The sequence below is a fragment of the Topomyia yanbarensis genome, unplaced genomic scaffold, assembly GCF_030247195.1.
Source record: "Topomyia yanbarensis strain Yona2022 unplaced genomic scaffold, ASM3024719v1 HiC_scaffold_5, whole genome shotgun sequence".
NCBI classification, from domain to species: Eukaryota; Metazoa; Arthropoda; class Insecta; order Diptera; family Culicidae; genus Topomyia; species Topomyia yanbarensis.
This window is the reverse complement of record NW_026683713.1, coordinates 566388-586266: the sequence shown is the minus strand read 5'-3', so window position 1 is coordinate 586266 and position 19879 is coordinate 566388. Positions and strand designations below refer to the sequence as shown.

Here is a 19879-nt window from a genome sequence, read left to right as displayed (position 1 = left end):
CCCCATATCGCTAGACAAAACAGCAAACCCAACCAAACATAAAAATACCGACACTTACCTGCGTTTCTCTTTTTCTGGTTTGTGCTTCGTCGCCGTCGTCGCTCGGGTCATTTTGCCTGCTGGTGATTGCTGTTTTTACTCCAACGGCAATCAAAAATTGGTCCCAAGTGGTTGCTTCAACGTTCCACGGAGTACAGATAACACGCCAATCAATACAAGGTGTTCGACAGGATCAAACTGTTCACGTTCGCCGAATGAAAACAACAAAATCTTCCTTAAACACTGCACACACTTGATACCGCGGATTACACACTGCTATCTCACGGTATTACGACATCCTTGGAAATATTGGTTCTTCACACTCGCGACGGTAGTAGGTAATTAGTGGCAGGGGCTTTCAATAAACATTCACAATACACACGAAAGGAAACCACATACCACAAACACTCCGACGTCGACGGTTTCGTCACTTTGCTGCTGGCTGCTAGGGGACACGGAGAGGGATAGCTTCTGGCTAATGCACTCTCCAAGTGGCCACACTCAAATCGTATGTTATTATTATTCGTAATCCTCAATTTAGGCTGGAAACGACACTGGTATTCCTCCACCTGAAATCCTTAAAACTCGATATCACTGTAGGGGTCAATTCCTTCAATCCGCGGTCCTCCTGATCTTTCGCACTGTACAGCTGATGATGTCTCAAGGTACTTCACAGGCCACCATTACAACAATGACGATGGCAGTCACTCGATTGATACGGAAACTCCACTTTCAAACGCTTTGCGCTAAACTGAAACACTCCTCAAAGGACCAAAACAAACTTTAGATCACGGGGCCACACAAAACGTTACCTGATTTGGTTCTATTAAACTCCAACACTCACTGAGACGATAAGGAAAATAAAAATTTTCCACCAATTTGATTTACGTGTATTAAATACGTAAAGGCTGCTGGTAGGTTCTAATCCAAGCGGGAGCAATCGCGAAAGGGTCAATCGACATTCCACACACGGTGGTACCCGACGCACTACAAAATCACTGTATTCCCGACGACGGATGTTTTCCTATAAAAATTTACGCACTCAATTACGAAGGCAAATTCGCTTCTTTCCGTAGTTCATTTCCTCCAAAACAAGACTGACTGACTTCTGACAAGACACTGCCCGATGTATATGGTTTGAAACCATTCGCCTGTGTGCGTAGATGTGGACTCCACAGGGAACGGGAGCGGTGGAAAAATTCGTGTACGAACGCGTTCATTTGAAATGAAAACAAACCTCGTTTGGATGTGTTGCGTGCGTTCACGCATCACTCACGGACAGCAGAGTGTCAAGCAAAGGAAAGATGGCGAATGCTGTCAGCGGATGAACTATTTACAAGACTCTTTCTTGAAAAGGGCGATACCCATTCTGAGAAAATAAACAGTGAATATTTTCGTATTTTGATTTTATTATTATTATGAGTGATCGCAGCATAGAGCTTCATAAAGTGTTCAAACTTTTTGAAGCATTTTTTTTACTTTGTAAATCGACAAAATGGTAATATCGCAGTTTCGGCGTTCAAAGTTTAAAACTTCTGAATGATTTTTAATTGATTTTCTGAAAAACAATGTGTTTGACACTATCGATCTTCTTTGACAGTGAATTTAGCCACATGGGATAGCATTTTTGACAATTATCCTAGCAAAAGTATAGTGATCAAGGTGATTTAATAGAAGGTGTGGGTGATAATTTAATTTTGTAAATAATTTGTATTTATTTTGCGTACAAAAAAATGCAAAAAAAAAGTATGATTTCGTATTTTCAACGCCAGCTGGGTCGGAAAAAACGAAAACAGCATATGGTTTATGACCCAATTGAGCAATGTAAACAAATCTAGCCAAACATGTCAAATGGTCCTAAGTGCAAATGACAGTTAGGTTTTACACCAACCGACATAACCCAACAAAATGAGTCGGATGAACTTCGTTTGACAATTCTCGGTGGTTTGTTTACATGGGAGTTACGTGAGTGCAAATGCAACAGATGAGCACCCGTTGCACTCGAACTCACGCAACTGACAAAGTAAACAAACCACCGAGAATTGTCAAACATGAACTTCATTCATCATGAGTTCATTCGTGTCGTCATCTTGTAGAACTCAGTTTCTCTTTCTTTACTTTCTCTTTTTCTAATAACTCGGCTGCAGGGTGGCCAGACCTACCGATTTGTCGGTAGTCCTACCGATTTTGGTCTTCCCAACCGATTCACAGACGACCAACACTGAAAAAAATCCAAACGTTAAATCTATTTGCCTCAAACCGCTTAAAATTCATATGAAAAAGGAATGCTATTGTTATCACGCGCACACATACCTTCTATGTGTCAACTGTATAAACTATGTATGCACACACATAAGTTATATGTGCATATTGTTATAGAATGGGGTTTTATGTGCCTAATAGTTATGAAATGTGAATGTAAGATTAATATTTCTTGTAAATACACACATTAGGTTTATGTGCCAGCAAATAGTGTCTATATGCCTCCGTTAATTGCAAAAATCTATGTGTAAAATCAATAGGCATAACGTTTACTTTTTTTTGAGTGAAGGCAAGACTACCGATATTTTATTATCCCTACCGAAAACTACCGATTTTTATTGACTTTGGACACATCCTACTCAACATTAATTTTTTGGGTTAGATTTGGTCTGAGATCTGTGTTTTCAGTATTTTACAATTCTATGTCAACACTACGTTTTTGGGACAACAACCCGGCTTACCGATAACTACCGATAAACTTTTAGTGACCCTACCGATATTAAGAAATTCTATCTGGCCACCATGCTCGGCTGTTTATACCGAGGGATTGCCCTTCCTATGATCATTCTCAGGGATAGACCGTTCCAACATCAAATTATGGTCTTGTCAAATTTTGGTCTTGTCAAACTGCAAATGACGTGAAAACCCAAGATGGTACCAGATAAGGTATAGGCATACGTAAAGCGAGTTTTGGTTTTACGATTGGCAAGATCGACATTGCGTAAATACTGATTCACTTCCCAAAAAAGAGGTTAATAAAAACGAAATTAATTAAAACAATGTTTTGAATATAGAAACTAGTGCTTTCAGCCTCTCAAAGCGTTTGCCACCAAAAATATTATTGTACACACATGCATACACCTTATGCAGATTATCTTGAATCTGTTTTGCGTTTGTCAAATCTGCCACTCTTCTTATTCTTATCCGGACACACTCTTTTTCCCTTTAGGGCAGACCCTCGGTTTATACGTTTGTTACTCAATTCTTAACAGAATTAGATAGTCGAAATCAGAGTTTTTCGATATATCCTGAAACAATATTGAAAAGCTTTAAGATGACTCCGTAATAATCGAAAGAGAAAGTAAACAAAGAGAGGCTCTCATTAGGACAATTTGAGATGTTTGTCGAGAAATATGCTGGATTCAGGAAGTAACACATGGTGAGTATTATAAATTGAAATAAAAAGAAAAGCGTTTAATTTTGTTTACATACCAATAGCGAAACTTTATACACATGAATACTGTAATACTCCGTTTATTTATTATTGCTCTGTCCCAGTTCTGTAATACACTTTTCTCGACCACCCACATCAGCTGTCCCAACTCCTCTCTACCAGGCCCGTACTCCGGTACCACATCTCCCCTTTTTTCTGAAGATTAAAGTACGTAGTCTGCAAATTTAGAAGGCTTCTTAACGACTCGACGCTGTCGAGTTATGGAAACCATTTCCGGCTCGACTCTGTGATCCGTTTCGAGGTTATCGTCGAATCCGTAAAGATCATCTTCTGAACTGCTGAATTCAGGGTGTTGATCTTCAACGTTGTCCATCGCAGCAGCTGCTACTGATTCTGTCGGCTCTGTTGTACTCTCGGGTAGTCTCTTCAGGTGAACTACGTTGCGATCATACGATTTACCGGTTGCTGGATCTTCGACGGTTACACGCGGTCCTGCGCGATGCGTGACAACATACTCTTTCGGGTTGAACGTCGTCAACAACTTATTACCTGGCAGCAGGTTCTGCATAAGTACTGTATCGCCTGTGGAGAGTGATGACTTCCTTGCGCGGCGTCGGAGGTCCTCAGCCTGCTTCCCTTTCTCTTTCAATACTCGATCTCGGTCCCGAACATCACCCAACGGTATTGTCTCGATATCATCCAAGGCCGGTATTTTTGATCTGATCGTTCTTCCGTATAGTAATTCCGTCGGAGTTTTACCCGTGATCGAATGAGGTGTGGTGTAGTACATCTGTAAATACTCCCGAAGTTCCCGACGCCAGTTCCGACCCAGCGCATGACTGATCTGTAGACGCTTTAGAAGGGAGCGATTTTGACGTTCGACCAACCCGTTTTCCTGTGGCCAATATGGGGTTGAGTGCCTGAGAATAATCCCTTTCGTTTTGCTATACTCCTCCAATACAGTCCTCACAAACTGTCTGGCGTTGTCTAAGGTGATTGTTTGTGGATAACCGAGCCGACTGAATATTTTGTCAAGTCTCTCTACGGTTTCCCTGGCTGTTATTTTAGTCATTGTCTCTACCTCCTTATAACGACTGTAGTAGTCGATTACAACAAGTAAGTAAGTTCCACAGGGTAGGGGTCCGAGAAAATCTATGGCTATCTCAATCCACGGTTTCGAAGGCATTTCACGACGGCTCATCGGCTCCGGTCTATTTGGCAAGCTCACCAATCTGCATCCATCGCATGATTTAACCTTTTTTTCGGTATCACGGTCCATTCCGGGCCACCAAACCCGGTCACGCAACCGCCGCTTCATAACCGATTCGCCAGGGTGGCCCTCATGAGCCAAGTCCAACATACGCGATTTCAAACAATCTGGAACTACCAGTTTATTTCCCCTAATTACAAGTTCCCCGATGAGTCACAATTCGTTCTTGAAAGGAGCAAACGACTTAACTTGTTGGGCATCCCAACACCCAGTTTGTAAACACTGCTTTACAGCCTCCAAAGTAGCATCAGTACTGGACATATCTTCCAGCAACTGCACATCGATCGCTGCTGATTCTAAAACGGTTAGTACCATGAACTTGCTTTCAGCATCGAACTCTTCTGGTTCTTGTTCCTCGACCAACCGTGACAATGGATCGGCTACATTACTTATGCCTTTACGGTATTTCACAACAAACGAAAACGACTGAAGCCTAAGCACCCATCGTTCGATTCGTGCACATGGTGTTGAAGTGGGTTTGAAAATCGCTTCCAAAGGTTTGTGGTCTGTTTCCAGCTCAAACTTGCGTCCTATGAGATAGATGGAAAATCGCTCCACAGACCAGACTAAAGCGAGAGCTTCTTTTTCTGTCTGGCAGTAACGTTTTTCTGTCGCTGTCAGACTTTTGCTGGCGTAAGCGATTGGCCGGGGAATATCATCGGTGGGTCCTTCAAATTGTAAAAGAACTGCCCCAAGAGCAACTGGTGAGGCATCCGCTACAACCCTTGTTCGCATACTGTTATCGAAAAATCGTAAATGGTGTACGTTCCCAATCATGTCCTTGAGTTTAGCAAAAGACGTACGTTGTTCGCATCCCCAGGCAAAGTTAACCCCAGCATGGGTTAATTCACGGAGCGGAGCAGTTATTGTCGCTAGATTTGGCAGAAATCGACCGATGTACGTAACCAAACCCAGGAAACTGCGAACTTCCTCCGCGGTTGTAGGTGCTCGAAATCTTTGAAGAGCTTCTACCTTGTTGTTCGAAGGATAGATTCCGTCCGATGATACGACGTGTCCTAGAAATTCCAGTTGGGCAACCTTGAACACGCATTTACTCTGATTCAGTAGTATACCGTATTCATTCATCGTCGACAGCACTGCATGGAGTACTTCATCGTGTTCTTTTTCCGTACTAGCAAAAATTAGGATATCGTCTATGAAGTTGACCACATTCTTACTGAAAGGACTCAAGATTTGCTCAAGAATTCTTTGAAAGAGCTCTGGGGCACAAGCCACCCCGTACATCAAGCGTTGGTACCGAAAAAGTCCCATGTGGGTAATGAATGTGGTTATGTAGCGACTCTCACTATCAAGCTCCACCTGATAAAACGCTTCTTTGACATCAAGCCGGCTGAACCACTTCGCAGACGTGAATCTCGGTAGGAAATCTTCTATTGTTGGCATAATGTGCCGTTCCCGTATGATAGCCACATTCGCTCTGCGCATATCCACGCATAAGCGAAGATCTCCGTTGTCCTTTACCACTGTTACCAACGGTGAGACCCATGGACAGCCACCCTCCACCCGTTCTATGATCTCACTGGCAAGCAACGAATTTAATTTGTCTTCAATTTTCGTCATGAGTGCGATTGGGGGCCTCCTCGGTTGTTGGCAGACCGGTGGTACCGTTCCATCGATCGGAATTTTCACCTGGACACCCTTGATCTTAGGAAATGGTTGAACTCCTGTGGGTGTAATTGTATTCACCCCGTGGGTACTCGGTAACCCGATAACTAAAACGCCCAAGTCGGTAGCTGTGACCCGCCCTAATAAACACTGTTGACCCCCTTTGACTACATAAAATGTAGCGTCCTTTTCGAAAATCCTACCAGCATCGTTAATTGATACAGTTGTGTCGAATTTTCCCAAGAGCGTTAAGGGCTTCGCATTTTCCCCATATGGAAGGAACACTTCATCGCAGTTCTTCAACTGGTTCCATATTTTTGCTCCGTTCGCTTTGATATAGTTCCAAGACCATTCATCGACAATATTTTTTGTACATCCAGAGTCCACGAGTACTTGCAAAACTACGCCACCCAATTTGATCCGAATCGTTTCGCCACCATCGCTAATACTGAACAGAAAATTGTTGCCTTTCCCATCATTTGGGGTTTCGATTTCGTTTATCCGATGATACTTGAATCGTTTATTAGGTCTTTGCGATTCTTGCCTTAAACACGGTTTGCGTTTCAGTACAGAGACCGAGTGGCATTGGGCAGCAAAATGTCCGATACGTTTGCATTTAATGCATTCTTTGGACCGCGCCGGGCAAACCGAATTATTCGCGAAATGACCATTTCGACCGCATCGTGTGCATACATTATTCGAGAGTTTGATCTTATTGATATTCGATGATGATATGAAATCCGGCGCACTGGAATAACTCGGTCCCGGAAGGTTCATTGATTTCACCTGCAATTTTACAGATTCATAGGAGCTGACAATTTTTGTGACATCGTCCAGTTTTAAAACGTCCTTCTGAAGCAGCTGTTCTTTAAGGTCGCTCGGTGCATACAGAATTACCTTGTCAACTACGCTGATAGCTCGGCTGTCTTCGGCATTATTACCAAAGTTGCACTTTGTAGCCTGTTCTTGACATCGGAGCATAAATTTTCCTAGTGGCTCCTCTTCATCTGGTTTCAGTGTCCAAAAGATGTTCCGCTCGTATGTCTCATGTTGCTTTGGCGAAAAGTATTCATCCAACTTGCTTATTGCCACCGCAAATGGATCGACTGTTTTCGCTTCATCTTCCTGTACATCTGCCCCGGGAATGGAAGCAAATATCTCTTGCAAATCCGGTCCGGCTTTCGCCAAAAAAATGTTTTTGATTCGGGTGCGATCAGTTTCCCCTGTAGCCGCGATTATGAAATCAAGGTTTCTCTTATACTTGATCCATTCGTTCTTAACGGTATTGCGAGGCAAAGATTTAAACTTAAATTGGGAAATGTCCCACTTTTCCATCGTGTTTGCCTAGGAGAAATGTAGTTTTACTACTATGCAAATTTTATTACCCGTTTAATGAATTTCAACATACCTCTTTGTATATTACTCGCTAGATGCTAATGGTAAGAAATGACCTCTGTCTTTCCTATTGACGGGAAATTCACCACTGCAATCGCTGTTTTAGAAGCCAATCGACTATCCAACACCTCCACGTTATGCAAGGGTAACGTGCCCGCCCTGCGGCTTTTTCTTGGTGTCCGCCTTTGCGGTTTTGAATTTTCATCCGCCTCTGCGGTCTTTGATTTTTGTCCGCCTCTGCGGTCTTCAATTTTCATCCGCCTCTGCGGTCTATAAATCTTATCCGCCTCTGCGGTCTTTTCTTTTCCGCTTTTGCGGATTACTACTCCGACACCTTTCAGTGTGAACAAACAGAAAAATAAACATCATATAACCTCAATTACTTGCAATTTTTTTCCTTTTTTTTCGGAAAATAAACACACCAAAACCCGGTATAATCAATTTTTCGTTACCTGGTTTTAATTAATGGATTAATCCTCGTCGCCAATGTAATACTCCGTTTATTTATTATTGCTCTGTCCCAGTTCTGTAATACACTTTTCTCGACCACCCACATCAGCTGTCCCAACTCCTCTCTACCAGGCCCGTACTCCGGTACCACAAATACTATATAATTTTGTATGATACAAGCAAAAACCGAGTTATTTTAAACTCATTGAAAATTACAAGCCATGGGCGACTATTTAGTCCGAGGGACAAGCACTAGCAGGTTTGAGTGCGTCGTATTGAAAATACCCACGTATTTTAATATAAATAAAGTAAATAATGAAAGTATTTAAAAATTCTGTTGTACTTAATAAGGTACTTAATGTAATTAATATCAATGTGTGAGTGCTTAAAATATTTAAAATACATATTGGCGATATTTAAAGTATTTTGTGCATTTGAAGTACGAAGGCGCTTAAAATCATGCCTGTAATTAAAGTACCATGAATTTGACACTTTTTAAATATTAATGTACTTTATGGTACCTAATGGTACTTAAAGTAACTAATTGAGTACTACTTTTGGTAGTGCGTCGTATTGACGATTTAGTGCTTGCTCCTCGATTTAGTCTCATTTTGTATGAGAACTTTAAACGTTATAAACTTGTTGACTAGTTTTCTAATATCGCGATATTTTTCATAAATATTGAGTTTGAATGACATCAGCAAAGTAGATCATTTAAACATATTACAGAAGCGTCTTATATCACTGCTAAACGCATAGCTCGATAACTTATCGCACTCAATATAATTACAAAATGGGACACGATCGATTCAAATTTTCGCTTCGCTCAAACACGAATATTTCACCTATGATCTATGACACACTAACGCTGTATGTCTAAAGTATGATGTTTCGGACTTATTCTGAATTACGACGGATTGATTTTACGAACGAATGTGGTTCGATTGAATCGGGCGCTCGTTTGATTTTGCTGTCGTTATTGAGAATGCAAATCACATTCGTTCGAAAAAGGCATGATTCAGCCTTATCTTGCATTAAAATACTCATTTAGAAATCGGTTTTATAAACAAAATACATACAACTTTTGAATAGGGTTAATAAGATTTGTAAACAAATTGTTTTGCAGATTTCTCTTAATGTGCTATAACTTTAACCCAGAGAACATTTGAAATTGATTCTACCAAGGGTAAAGAGGTTTATTCATTTGTACTTTTCCTGGTATTCAACTCGACAGCGGAATAATGAGCGAAATAAGTTTACAAAAATCTCTTTAGCCCTTTTGAAGAATATTGATTTGCATTATAGATACTTTTATTAAATTTTGTATAAATAGAATTTTTCATCACAAATTTTCCGGCTTTAAAACCACAATAAACATGTTGTATAATCGTAAAAGTTCCTATCAGTACATCTCAGTGCCGAATTCCGATCTCCCGCTCAAACTGTTCCGCCTTCAGCGTTCCATCGATGGATTCGCAGTTCTTGTTGAAGACACTGTAGGCACTAATCTCTCCGGGGATTTTCTCGGTCCGGGTATTAAAATAGATAGCAACCAGGGCGGACAGCATGAGAAAAACCACTCCGAATCGTAGCTCGATTGCGATCGCGTACAATGTGACCCAGAATAAGAAATAAACCAAATAGGTGATGTATGTCAGGTAGGACTTCGTTGGTTTCAGAGCGGACCGAGTTTCGGATGGCTCATCCACATCGCTGCAAACCGTACTGCTACCGTCTATCGACAGTACCGATTCGGTGTCCGAATTGGTGCGATCCGTTTTACCGGTTAGTTTTGTTTTGTGCACGGGAGTGATCACGGTTTTCGTACCAGAGCGATTATCAGCGATCTGAAAATAGTAATGGAATTAGTTTGTACTGTACGGAAAAAATGAGATATGACCTACATCTGCTTCCACTATGACGTGGGTTGATTTTTCGTCCACTCGGACTTGTTGGAAAGAAACCATGTTAAAAAGACGATCCTTGAAACTATTTAGTACGGCCTGGCGACGTTTCTTCGTTCGATAGCTGTTTAGTTTTGCGTCCATAAGGTTCGGGCAGAGATCGCTTCCAAATGTTGCTAAACTAGAGTCTCATTACTAAAGTTACTGTATTTCCGCGTTGAAAACATTCATATTTCTTGACACTTTCTGATTTTTGTTTTCATTGAATTAGTCTGATGAGCTGCCGAGTCGATTGTCATTTGCAGATCAATGCGTTAAATAGAAGATGTGGCAATCCCATACTCGTTGAAAGTGTATGTAGGAAAATCAAGAGTAACCAATGATAACGAGAAAAGGGGATACATGGAAGATTTCCTCCTGTTTTCAGTTTCTCCTGGTAAATACTGCTAAATAAAACCAATTAATGCCATTTTTTGCGTAACCCCGAAACTGAGTCAGGTTCTAACCAACGTGCCACATTCACAGGTTTTTCTGTAATTTCAGTTTATTTTCAACAATTTTTCGTGACAGTCGTTAGTTACAGACGACAGATTTTTGGCATTTTTATGAAAATTTCACAAATTCCAACAACTTGTTGAAATTATTTCAAATTTGCGAAGATTTTTTTGAAATTTCACGTAGATATTCGCTGATTTTTCCTGTTTTAGGCATCACAGATGGTAAAAAGATTTTTTTACCAAAACATGTCAATGTGACATCCCTAATCACTGTCAGTTAATACATGTTAACACAGTTGGGTTTAGAACCTAACTGAAGCAAAAACGACAGAGAACATTAGATTGTTTCGAAAAAATAAATACGTTCTTGTTTAAATTTATCGGCTTTAGTTAACAATGGTTAAGCATCTTTGGCAGACCTAGCAAAAAATTATGTAGTACAATTTAAAGTTTTTTGCTATTCCAATTTCCATATATAAAAAAAATAAAGACCAAAACAGCATATCGCTCAATGACAGAATTGTACAAGTTTCTCTTTGCGTTGAAGTTATAACAAATTATGATAAAGCAACAAAACAAATATTTGTTCACGAAATCAATTAGCCTTTTAGAAATGAAATTAAAATACAAAATATTCGAATAAGGATACAGTTCAACTTCTAATTTGAAAATCATTTATGAAGTTCTACGCTATTACAGTGTGAAACAAGATATACAGGCAAAATTAATGCCGCAGAATCGGTTTATAAGATAGGTTAGCAATTAAGTCATCAATGTGCAAAATCCAAACAAGTTCCGTCTACTCTGAAAAACTTTATCATAAACTACAACTATGCGATCAACGCTAGGTTGCTTTATGCGCTACAGCTGTCAGCGGCTCATCACCTCCAGACCTGATATTTCCACTTTCCGTCGCTGCTGATTCCGTCTTTAGGGACTGTCTGTCTGGATCCTCTTCCTCATCGTCGAGCATTGCGCCCAAACCAAGCCCGTTCTCTGTGTCTTCTTCGTCGTCCCGTAGATTTTGTTTATACACACCCGGATAGTTTGCCATACAGTCTTGCATTGTTTTGAAGGCATCGTAACAGTCTGATCCTTTCGGTTGCGCCTCGCTATTACAAGTAAACTTTGTGAGGTTTTTGTTTCGATAGACTGATGGCGCACTTACCTATAATGAAAACAAGAGAATGCGTCCCGAAATTCAACGCCACACGGCCCGGTCGCCATTCCACCCAGACACGGACAGCTCCAGTTGATATCCCCGTTTTCCAGAATCAAGCCAGGCGCCGGTTCCGATTCCGGTAATTGTATTGTACTGGGCTTCGCATGATCCTCTTTTGTGGCAAATATAACCTTATCTTTACCGAAACTTTTACAAAAGGACATTGTGTCCACTGTGTATTCAGAATTCGAGGTGTGTTTCCACTAGGCCTAGTAGCACTGGTCCAGCCTTATGAACAACAAAACTGCACGGAATTGCCTGAAAATCTCCCGTCAGTGTGATAGCAGCCCGTAGTTTGACGTAGAAATTTGCCGGCAGTCGGACAATGGCTCTCACTCGTCGAGGGTCAAATTTTAAAACATCAACGGTGGTTTGACCACCAATTTCGCCGAAAATTTGAGTAATTGATCGTTCCAGGCAGCTTTTGAAAAAGACCGGCAACAGTTGAGCTGTTTCAGTTGCTAGCTTACTGCGGTTGTAGGGAACAGTAAATTGGTTTCATAATCAGTTTATTAAAATGTGTGAGAGGTGCAATACAACTTACAGTGAAATATCCAGATAGTAGTAATCACTCATATCACATCGTAGGACAAAGAAATGGTGCAGATTCACGGTATTTTGTCTTTATTTTATGCTTGTGAACTATAAACTTTTTGATCGAATAAATTTCAGCACCAATCAACAAAATTACATCAAATTGTTGGAGAGATGGCACACGTGCTATTAGCTGTCATTTCACGGTACTGGGATGTGCATCGACATCGATATTAACAGTGCAGCTTTTGTGATGAACAATTTGATGAATTGGATTTGGAAGTATTCTGAATTTTATTACACTATCCAAGAGCAAAGGAAAAATATATACTCGTGATTCGCTGGTTTGGCGAGGGAAATGACACTTCATGATTTGTGTATGCAATAAACTTACAATTTATAATTCTGAACGAATTGATAAAAATATTGGCATTGGTTAGTTCGGATGGATTCGCATTCCCAACATTTCTTGAGAATGGATTGGAATGGTCGTGAATGGTTTAAAATGTGCCGTGAAAAAAAAATTGAATCGCTCGAAATTCACGTTTTGAGTGTTTCAGTGCTCGATGAAATCCAGAGGGGGAACAACTTGACAGCTCCTATATATACAATTCCTTCCCAGTTAAACTGATTCCGGAAAAGGTTCGGATTTCTAAATGGAGTCAGTATGGTTTCCAACTCAAATGCAACAACCGATTCCGACTCAATCGGTTTCAAAATCGGTTGTTGCATTTGAGCTGGAATCCATACTGGTGACATTCAGGATTCCGAATCAAATATCGAATGGTTTGACCGGATTGTAGCACTTTTTTAAGTCTGTGGATCTAAAATGGCGGATCAATCTTTATTCAAGACTTATATCTGAAAAAAGCGTAAACTTGTTTACAGCTCGGTTTACAGTGAAAATGTTCTTGTTAAGTTTTTACCATCGATAATAATTTTTTTTTGTAGATTTTTGTTATAAAAATAATGCGTCGGTACTCCAAAAACGAGTAAAAGTTTGGAGAGTGAATGGAGGAAAATTCTGCACTAAATCTCGGCCTAGGATAGGATCCGCCAGCTGGCTTCATCTTATATTTTGCCCATCCCTGCTGAAAACGACATACCCCCACTCGACCAATATTGCCAAAATATTTATTTTGTTACAGTCGTGTCCAAAACTTAAATTGTTCTGATTAAAATATTCTATCACGCAGAAAAATTTAGCATATTTAAACCAAAAATATGTGTTATTGAATTCAATCAATTACTGTTTATCACTTTAACCAACAAAATTATTAATTTCACAATATTTTTTTATTAGAAAAACAATGTATTTTTGCTTTCAATAAAAACATTTTTAATTTCAATAATTTTCTTTTATTTTCAATAAAAAAAATTATTAGAAAGCAAAACGATAAACTTTTTTATTGAAACAATAAATAAATTTTATTGAATTCAATAAATAAATTCATTGTCTCCCGACCAATAATTTTATTTATTGAATTTAATCCATATTTTTATTGAACCTACAAATCTTTTTTCTGCGTGATATTATGTATCAATTTCACGCTCCGGGAAAAATCAATGATTTAGTCTTTATATCCGCATTTAAATGATCATAACGGGTTTTCCAATGGAATACAGCAAAGCAAAATAATATATATTTGTTGTTGGCCATTACGAAAAATATTTCGATGCTCTTCATTTTTGTAAGTTGCTTTCTGAGTCGAGCAACCTCATTCACAAGATCAATCTTCTCTGTTCGCATTTAGTTTAAATATTCTAAAACTACTTTTTTGCAAGGCTTAATTTTTGTTTAGTTTGTATAGGTGTATAGGTTGGTTCCAGTACTGCATGTGATTTTATCGGAGAAAACAGCAGTAGAAATTGATGATTGATGCAGTTGAAAACTGAAAAATTCAACTGTATCGATAATACTAAAAGAACAACAAGCGATTTCCGGGATAACTATCTCACGGTTTGCTCCAAAGTATTGCGAATCTTTTCTTAAATCCACATTGCGACTTTTCAGCCATGCGCCACCGGGCCGTGCGTTGAATTACGCGCCCATCTAGTTTGCATCAGTGCAAGTGAGAAAACATTTTGACGTTTGTTTTTGTTTCAACCGCACACGTGTGTATCCCATATAGCAACAACTCGACGAAATGCTATATTATCTCGCGATAGACAATACTCCCAATTTACTCGGCGCTGGAACAAAGACAATGAAGTTGAAAATATTTTCATACTTAGGCTAAATGTCAGTTACTCGGTTAGACTTCGAAAAGAGACAATTCCGCATTAATCCGCACACCGCGCTACCGGATCTCTCGGAAACCTGTAGAACTTCAGTTCTGGATAATATGTTTGAATTCGTCTGCCAGAAAATGCCTTCACGCAGAAAAAAATAGCATATTTAAACCAAAAATATGTGTTATTGAATCCAATCATTTATTGTTTATCACTTTAACAAACAAACTTATTGGCTTGAAAATATTTTTTTATTAGAACAACAACAAATTTTTGCTTTCAATAAATGCATTTTTAGTATCAATAATTTTCTTTTAATTTCAATAAAATAATTATTGAAAAACGGAACGATAATTTTGTTTTATTAAAACAATAAATAAATTTTATTGAATTCAATAAATAATTTTATTGTCTCCCGACCAATAATTTAATTTATTGAATTTAATGCATAATTTTATTGAACCTACAAATCTTTTTTCTGCGTGTTGCACTTCATAATTACAGACGGACGTTATGGAAAGAAAGCGGTATCTCGAGAAAACAAAAAAACAACACAGTAAACAATTAGGCAATCCATTAGACGTTTGTTTGACAATTCAACGGTGGGTTCTGTCAACAAGTCTACTCCTGCGAACAGAAAAACTCGTCCGACAAAGAACTTTGTTAGTCCGATTCGTTTGATGTTGGATCGAATCAACGATATTGTCGGACGTCGCACCCCTCGTAGTAACCTCAGAATAAGTAAACAAGAAATAATCAGCTGATCAAAAACGTCTCATGGATTGCCTAATCGTCGTTTTACGTTTTATATCACAATACGACAACACTTCCAAGCAGCCCTTTAGTACTTTTAGTATCCAAGCCGAACGTTTGCCTATGTCACTTTCGTCCAATCACGAGCTGGTTCAGAATTGGTTCAAAAACAGGGGACAGAGCTGGCGGATCCTATCCTAGATCTCGGCTACTGTACACCTTGGAAATTTTATCACGGGATTGTGTTCCCCACGCATTTCAAATGGGAGATGGATTTTCGATTTTCCGTAACGAAAGAAAAAGTCTACACAGAAAAATTAAGATGCCCGTAGTGTAAATCCATCTACGTCACGCATTTTAAAAATTCTCCAAGTCAAAAATCCGTCCGGAAATAATTCAACATGAATTGTTTCGGACAGGGAAATTGTTTTTTTTTTGTTTGAAAATTTGTGCCTTTCTGAAACAGATGGTATTTTTTAGAAGCATCCGAAGTTTTATTATGACAGTTCGGAGAAATAAAGGCTGCTGTACATCTCGGGAATTGGATAGCCGGATTTTGCTCCCCAGTTATTTCAAATAGGAGATGGATTTTATTTTCCGCGGCTACACAAAAAATCAAGATTATTGAAGTGTACAGTCGTGATTCGCTGATTGGGCCACAGCCTTGTCCAACTAACAAATTTGATTCGCTAGTTGGACCGACTGACAAATGTCAAAAACTCTCCAAAGGAGATGTTGGCAGTGTAAATGCATCTGTTCATATCTCTAAATATTGTCAGATTGTGTGTAAAAGTAAATTTGACACGAGATTTTGACGTTCAGATGCTTTTTAGTTGGACAATGGTCCAACTAGCGGAGGTCCAACTAAAAAGCGGTCCAGTTAAAAAGTGTCCAACCAGCGAATCACGACTGTAAACCCAATTCTAAAAATGTCACGGATTTTTAAAATTCTCCACGCCAAAAATTTGACCGGAAACAATTCGACATGCATTGTTTCCGACGGGATAAATGATGTTTTTATTACGTTTGCAAATCTGTGCTGTTCTGAAACTACTGGTAATTTTTAGAAACATCAGAAGTTTTATTTTGACAGTTTAGGAGATAACGGCGGAAGATTCTCCGTGATCAACGTCCCGGAAAACGTGTCACGGGATTTGGGTCGTTTGTGGACAAAACCCCGGCTAGCCTTAAGCCCAACCGCGAGAAACATCACGGCATTTAAAACTCTCCACACAAAAAATCCGGACGGGAATAATTCACAATGAATTGTTTCCGATGAGGAAAACAGTATTTTTATTAGGTGTTAAATTCAGTGCTATTTTGAGACTGTTGATATTTTTTAGAAGCAATAGAACTTCTGTTTTGACAGTTTGGGGAGATTTCGGCGGAAAATTTTCGCTGATCAAATTCCGGAACAAATCCCGTCACTCATTTTCCGAGCTGTGAACTAGCCTTAAACTAGAGATAGCCGCTATGTTTGAGTAATCCTGGCAAACGAATAGATCACCGGGTTACCTGCTTCTAACGTCGGGTCGGCGGCCATGTTAATTGGACAGGGGCCGTGGTCCAACCAGCGAATCACGAATGTAATATAATTCCTTGAATAATGTTTATAATACAGTACAGTCGTGATTCGCTGGTTGGACACTTTTTAACTGGACCGCTTTTTAGTTGGACCTCCGCTAGTTGAACCATTGTCCAACTAAAAAGCATCCGAACGTCAAAATCTCGTGTCAAATTTACTTTGACAATCAATCTGACAATATTTAGAGATGTGAACAGATGCATTTACACTGCCAACATCTCCTTTGGAGAGTTTTTGACATTTGGCAATCGGTCCAACTAGCGAATCAAATTCGTTAGTTGGATAAGGCTGTGGCCCAACCAGCGAATCACGACTGTATTAGGCTACGTTATAATGCTTATTGGTTACTTGGGTATACTCAAAATTAGGTAAATTCAACTTAAATTTAAGTAAATTAAACTCAAGGTTGAGTTATTATTTTTGCCGTTGTTACCTTCAACATGGTTTACCTAATTTTACCTTCCTGCACGATACCATGAGATTGAGTCAAAAGTGCTCAATTATAGGTAGCTTTTCGGTGGCGTGTAGACTAATTTCCCGTCACAGGATTTGAAATCCCGAGTTTTATTTAAAATACATAGAGACCCAAATCCCGTGACATGTTTTCCGAACTGTAAAGGCTAGTTTACAGTTCGGAAAACGTGTCACTGGATTTGGGTCTCCATGTATTTTAAATGGAACTCGGGGTTTCAAATCCCATGACGGGAAATTAGTCTACACAAAAATGACAGTTTTCATTAAGTGTAAACCTAACTACGGGAAACATCACGGGATTTTAAAACTCTCCACACAGAAATCCGGCACTCAACACAAATTATTTCCGACGGGGAAAATACTATTTTTAAATGGTTTGAAATTCGGTGTAAGTTTGATACCATTGGTATTTTTTAGAAGTACAGACGTGATTCGCTGGTTGCGTCACACCTCTGTCCAACTAACGAATTTGATTGTCAGATTGATTGTCAAAGTAAATTTGACGTAAGATTATGACATACAGATGCTTTTTAGTTAGACAATGGTCCAACTAGCGGAGGTCCAACTAAAAAGCGGTCCAGTTAAAAAGTGTCCAACCAGCGAATCACGACTGTAGCAGAGTTTTTGGTTTGACGGTTTAGAGAGATATCGGCGGGAAATTTTTCCTGATCAAATCCCGACACAACGAACTACAGTCGTGATTCGCTGGCTGGACACTTTTTAACTGGACCGCTTTTTAGTTGGACCTCCGCTAGTTGGACCATTGTCCAACTAAAAAGCATCTGAACGTCAAAATCTTATGTCAAATTTACTTTGACAATCAATCTGACAATTATTAGAGATGTGAATAGATGCAATTATACTACTAACGTCTCCTTTGGAGAGTTTTTGACATCTGTCAGTCGGTCCAACTAACGAATCAAATTCGTTAGTTGGACAGAGGTGTGGCCCAACCAGCGAATCACGACTGTATAAACTAGCCTTAAAGGCTAGTTTACAGTTCGGAAAACGGGTCACGAGATTTGGGTCCCTGTGTATTTTAAATGGAGCTCGGGATTTCAAATCCCGTGATGGGAAATGAGTCTACACAAAAATGACAGTTTTTCTGAAACGTAAACTCAACCGCGGGAAATATCACGGGATTTTAAAACTCTCCACACAGAAATTCGGCCGGGAACAATTCAACACAAATCGTTTCCGACGGGGAAAATAGTATTTTTATAAATTTTTCAATTCGCTGCAAGTTTGATACTGTTTGTATTTTTAAGATGCAGTTTTTGGTTTGACAGTTTGGAGAGATCTCGGCGGGAAATTTCCATGATCAATTTCCCGAACCGTAAGGTTTTTGACCATATCATGAAAAAATATTTTCTGCGGGAATACTCTGCCCAACTAACAAATTTTTTGGTTTGACAATTTGGAGAGATCTCGGCGGGAAATTTTCCCTGATCAAATCCCGTGATCCATTTCCCGAACCGTAAACTAGCATCTAACCAGGTTTTTGGCCATATCATGAAAAAATATTTTCTGCGGGAATACTCTGCCCAACTAACAAATTTGATTCGCTAGTTGAATCGACTGACAGGTGTCAAAAACGCCAGAGAAAACGTTAGTACTGTTCACATCTCTAATTATTGAGTTACCTTTCGAGATTCGAAAACTAAATTCATATCTGATTATTTATTTATAAAGCTGAAGTAAAACAGAAGTACTAAACGCATCCAACATGGCCGCTATGCCCCATGTTCCCCTACATACTTCATTTATATCGATATCAATTAGTAAGCGGGACGGCGCCGATGGTTGGGTGGTAAGCGTGACCACCACCCACCCCAGTTGGTCTGGGTTCAATCCCAGTCGAGGTCGTTGAGATTTTTCAGGGGTGAGAAAAATCTGAGGTCACGCCTTCCTTCGGAAGGGAAGTAAAGCCGTTGGTCCCCGGTCCATGAGTTGATGGGTCGATATCCAATCCAGATAGTAGGAGTGTCACCTCTCTGGCGTCGGTGTTTGGCCTCGTAGCGGAAATAGGCCGACGGAAAATAAACAGAATTGGAAGAAGAAGAAGAAGAAGAATTAGTAAGTGGAGAATAAAAGCATGGTAAAATGATAGCCGTATAAATTTTGCTTAGTTCCCGAAGGCTTATCCATTTTTAACGGATAATCCTCAGTCCATCTACACTGAGAAACAAATATATGCATAGTTGACATGGTTAGCATACTTTCCATTTCCGTCTCTTTTCTTCTGCTGTGATTTTTATGCATTTTCATGCATATACTTCTAGTAAGCATTCAATGAGTGGATAGACCGAATATGTCCAATGCATAAAATTTACAGAAGAAGAAACGAGAGGCAGATAGACAAGTATGCTATCGATGCATAAATAAAATTCTGCGTGTACAATAAATGCAATGGTCATGTGATACTTTATGTCAATATAAACCCATACACGAAAATTCTCTCT

The 19879-nt window shown here is 39.5% G+C and overlaps 4 protein-coding genes across 4 annotated transcripts; all 4 read right to left on the bottom strand.

The window, feature by feature from the left end:
• Positions 1–3677: 3677 nt before the first annotated feature.
• LOC131695717 (uncharacterized protein K02A2.6-like) lies at positions 3678–4547 on the bottom strand. Its single transcript, XM_058984213.1, has one exon. The coding sequence runs from the start codon at positions 4545–4547 to the stop codon at positions 3678–3680; it is 870 nt and encodes a 289-aa protein (XP_058840196.1).
• A 351-nt stretch (positions 4548–4898) lies between these two features.
• On the bottom strand, positions 4899–7706 carry LOC131695716 (uncharacterized). Its single transcript, XM_058984212.1, has one exon. The coding sequence runs from the start codon at positions 7704–7706 to the stop codon at positions 4899–4901; it is 2808 nt and encodes a 935-aa protein (XP_058840195.1).
• A 1789-nt stretch (positions 7707–9495) lies between these two features.
• LOC131695730 (uncharacterized) lies at positions 9496–10412 on the bottom strand. The gene is made up of 2 exons (XM_058984229.1): positions 10121–10412; positions 9496–10063 (listed from the first exon to the last, which is right to left on the bottom strand). Exons 1-2 carry the CDS (start codon positions 10262–10264, stop codon positions 9629–9631), a joined length of 579 nt encoding a protein of 192 aa, XP_058840212.1. The 5' UTR covers positions 10265–10412; the 3' UTR covers positions 9496–9628.
• An 879-nt stretch (positions 10413–11291) lies between these two features.
• LOC131695731 (mitochondrial intermembrane space import and assembly protein 40-B) lies at positions 11292–12147 on the bottom strand. The gene is made up of 2 exons (XM_058984230.1): positions 11786–12147; positions 11292–11729 (listed from the first exon to the last, which is right to left on the bottom strand). Exons 1-2 carry the CDS (start codon positions 12001–12003, stop codon positions 11462–11464), a joined length of 486 nt encoding a protein of 161 aa, XP_058840213.1. The 5' UTR covers positions 12004–12147; the 3' UTR covers positions 11292–11461.
• Between the last annotated feature and the right edge of the window lie 7732 nt (positions 12148–19879).

Excerpts from the sequence above, each read along its gene's own strand:
- LOC131695717 (XM_058984213.1), bottom strand. The coding sequence starts at position 4,547 with ATGACTAAAATAACAGCCAGGGAAACCGTAGAGAGACTTGACAAAATA.
- LOC131695716 (XM_058984212.1), bottom strand. The coding sequence starts at position 7,706 with ATGGAAAAGTGGGACATTTCCCAATTTAAGTTTAAATCTTTGCCTCGC.
- LOC131695730 (XM_058984229.1), bottom strand. The coding sequence starts at position 10,264 with ATGGACGCAAAACTAAACAGCTATCGAACGAAGAAACGTCGCCAGGCC. Across the intron at positions 10,064-10,120 it reads ACGTCATAGTGGAAGCAGAT|ATCGCTGATAATCGCTCTGG; the intron begins GTAGGTCATATC and ends TACTATTTTCAG.
- LOC131695731 (XM_058984230.1), bottom strand. The coding sequence starts at position 12,003 with ATGTCCTTTTGTAAAAGTTTCGGTAAAGATAAGGTTATATTTGCCACA. Across the intron at positions 11,730-11,785 it reads TTCTCTTGTTTTCATTATAG|CGAGGCGCAACCGAAAGGAT; the intron begins GTAAGTGCGCCA and ends TACTTGTAATAG.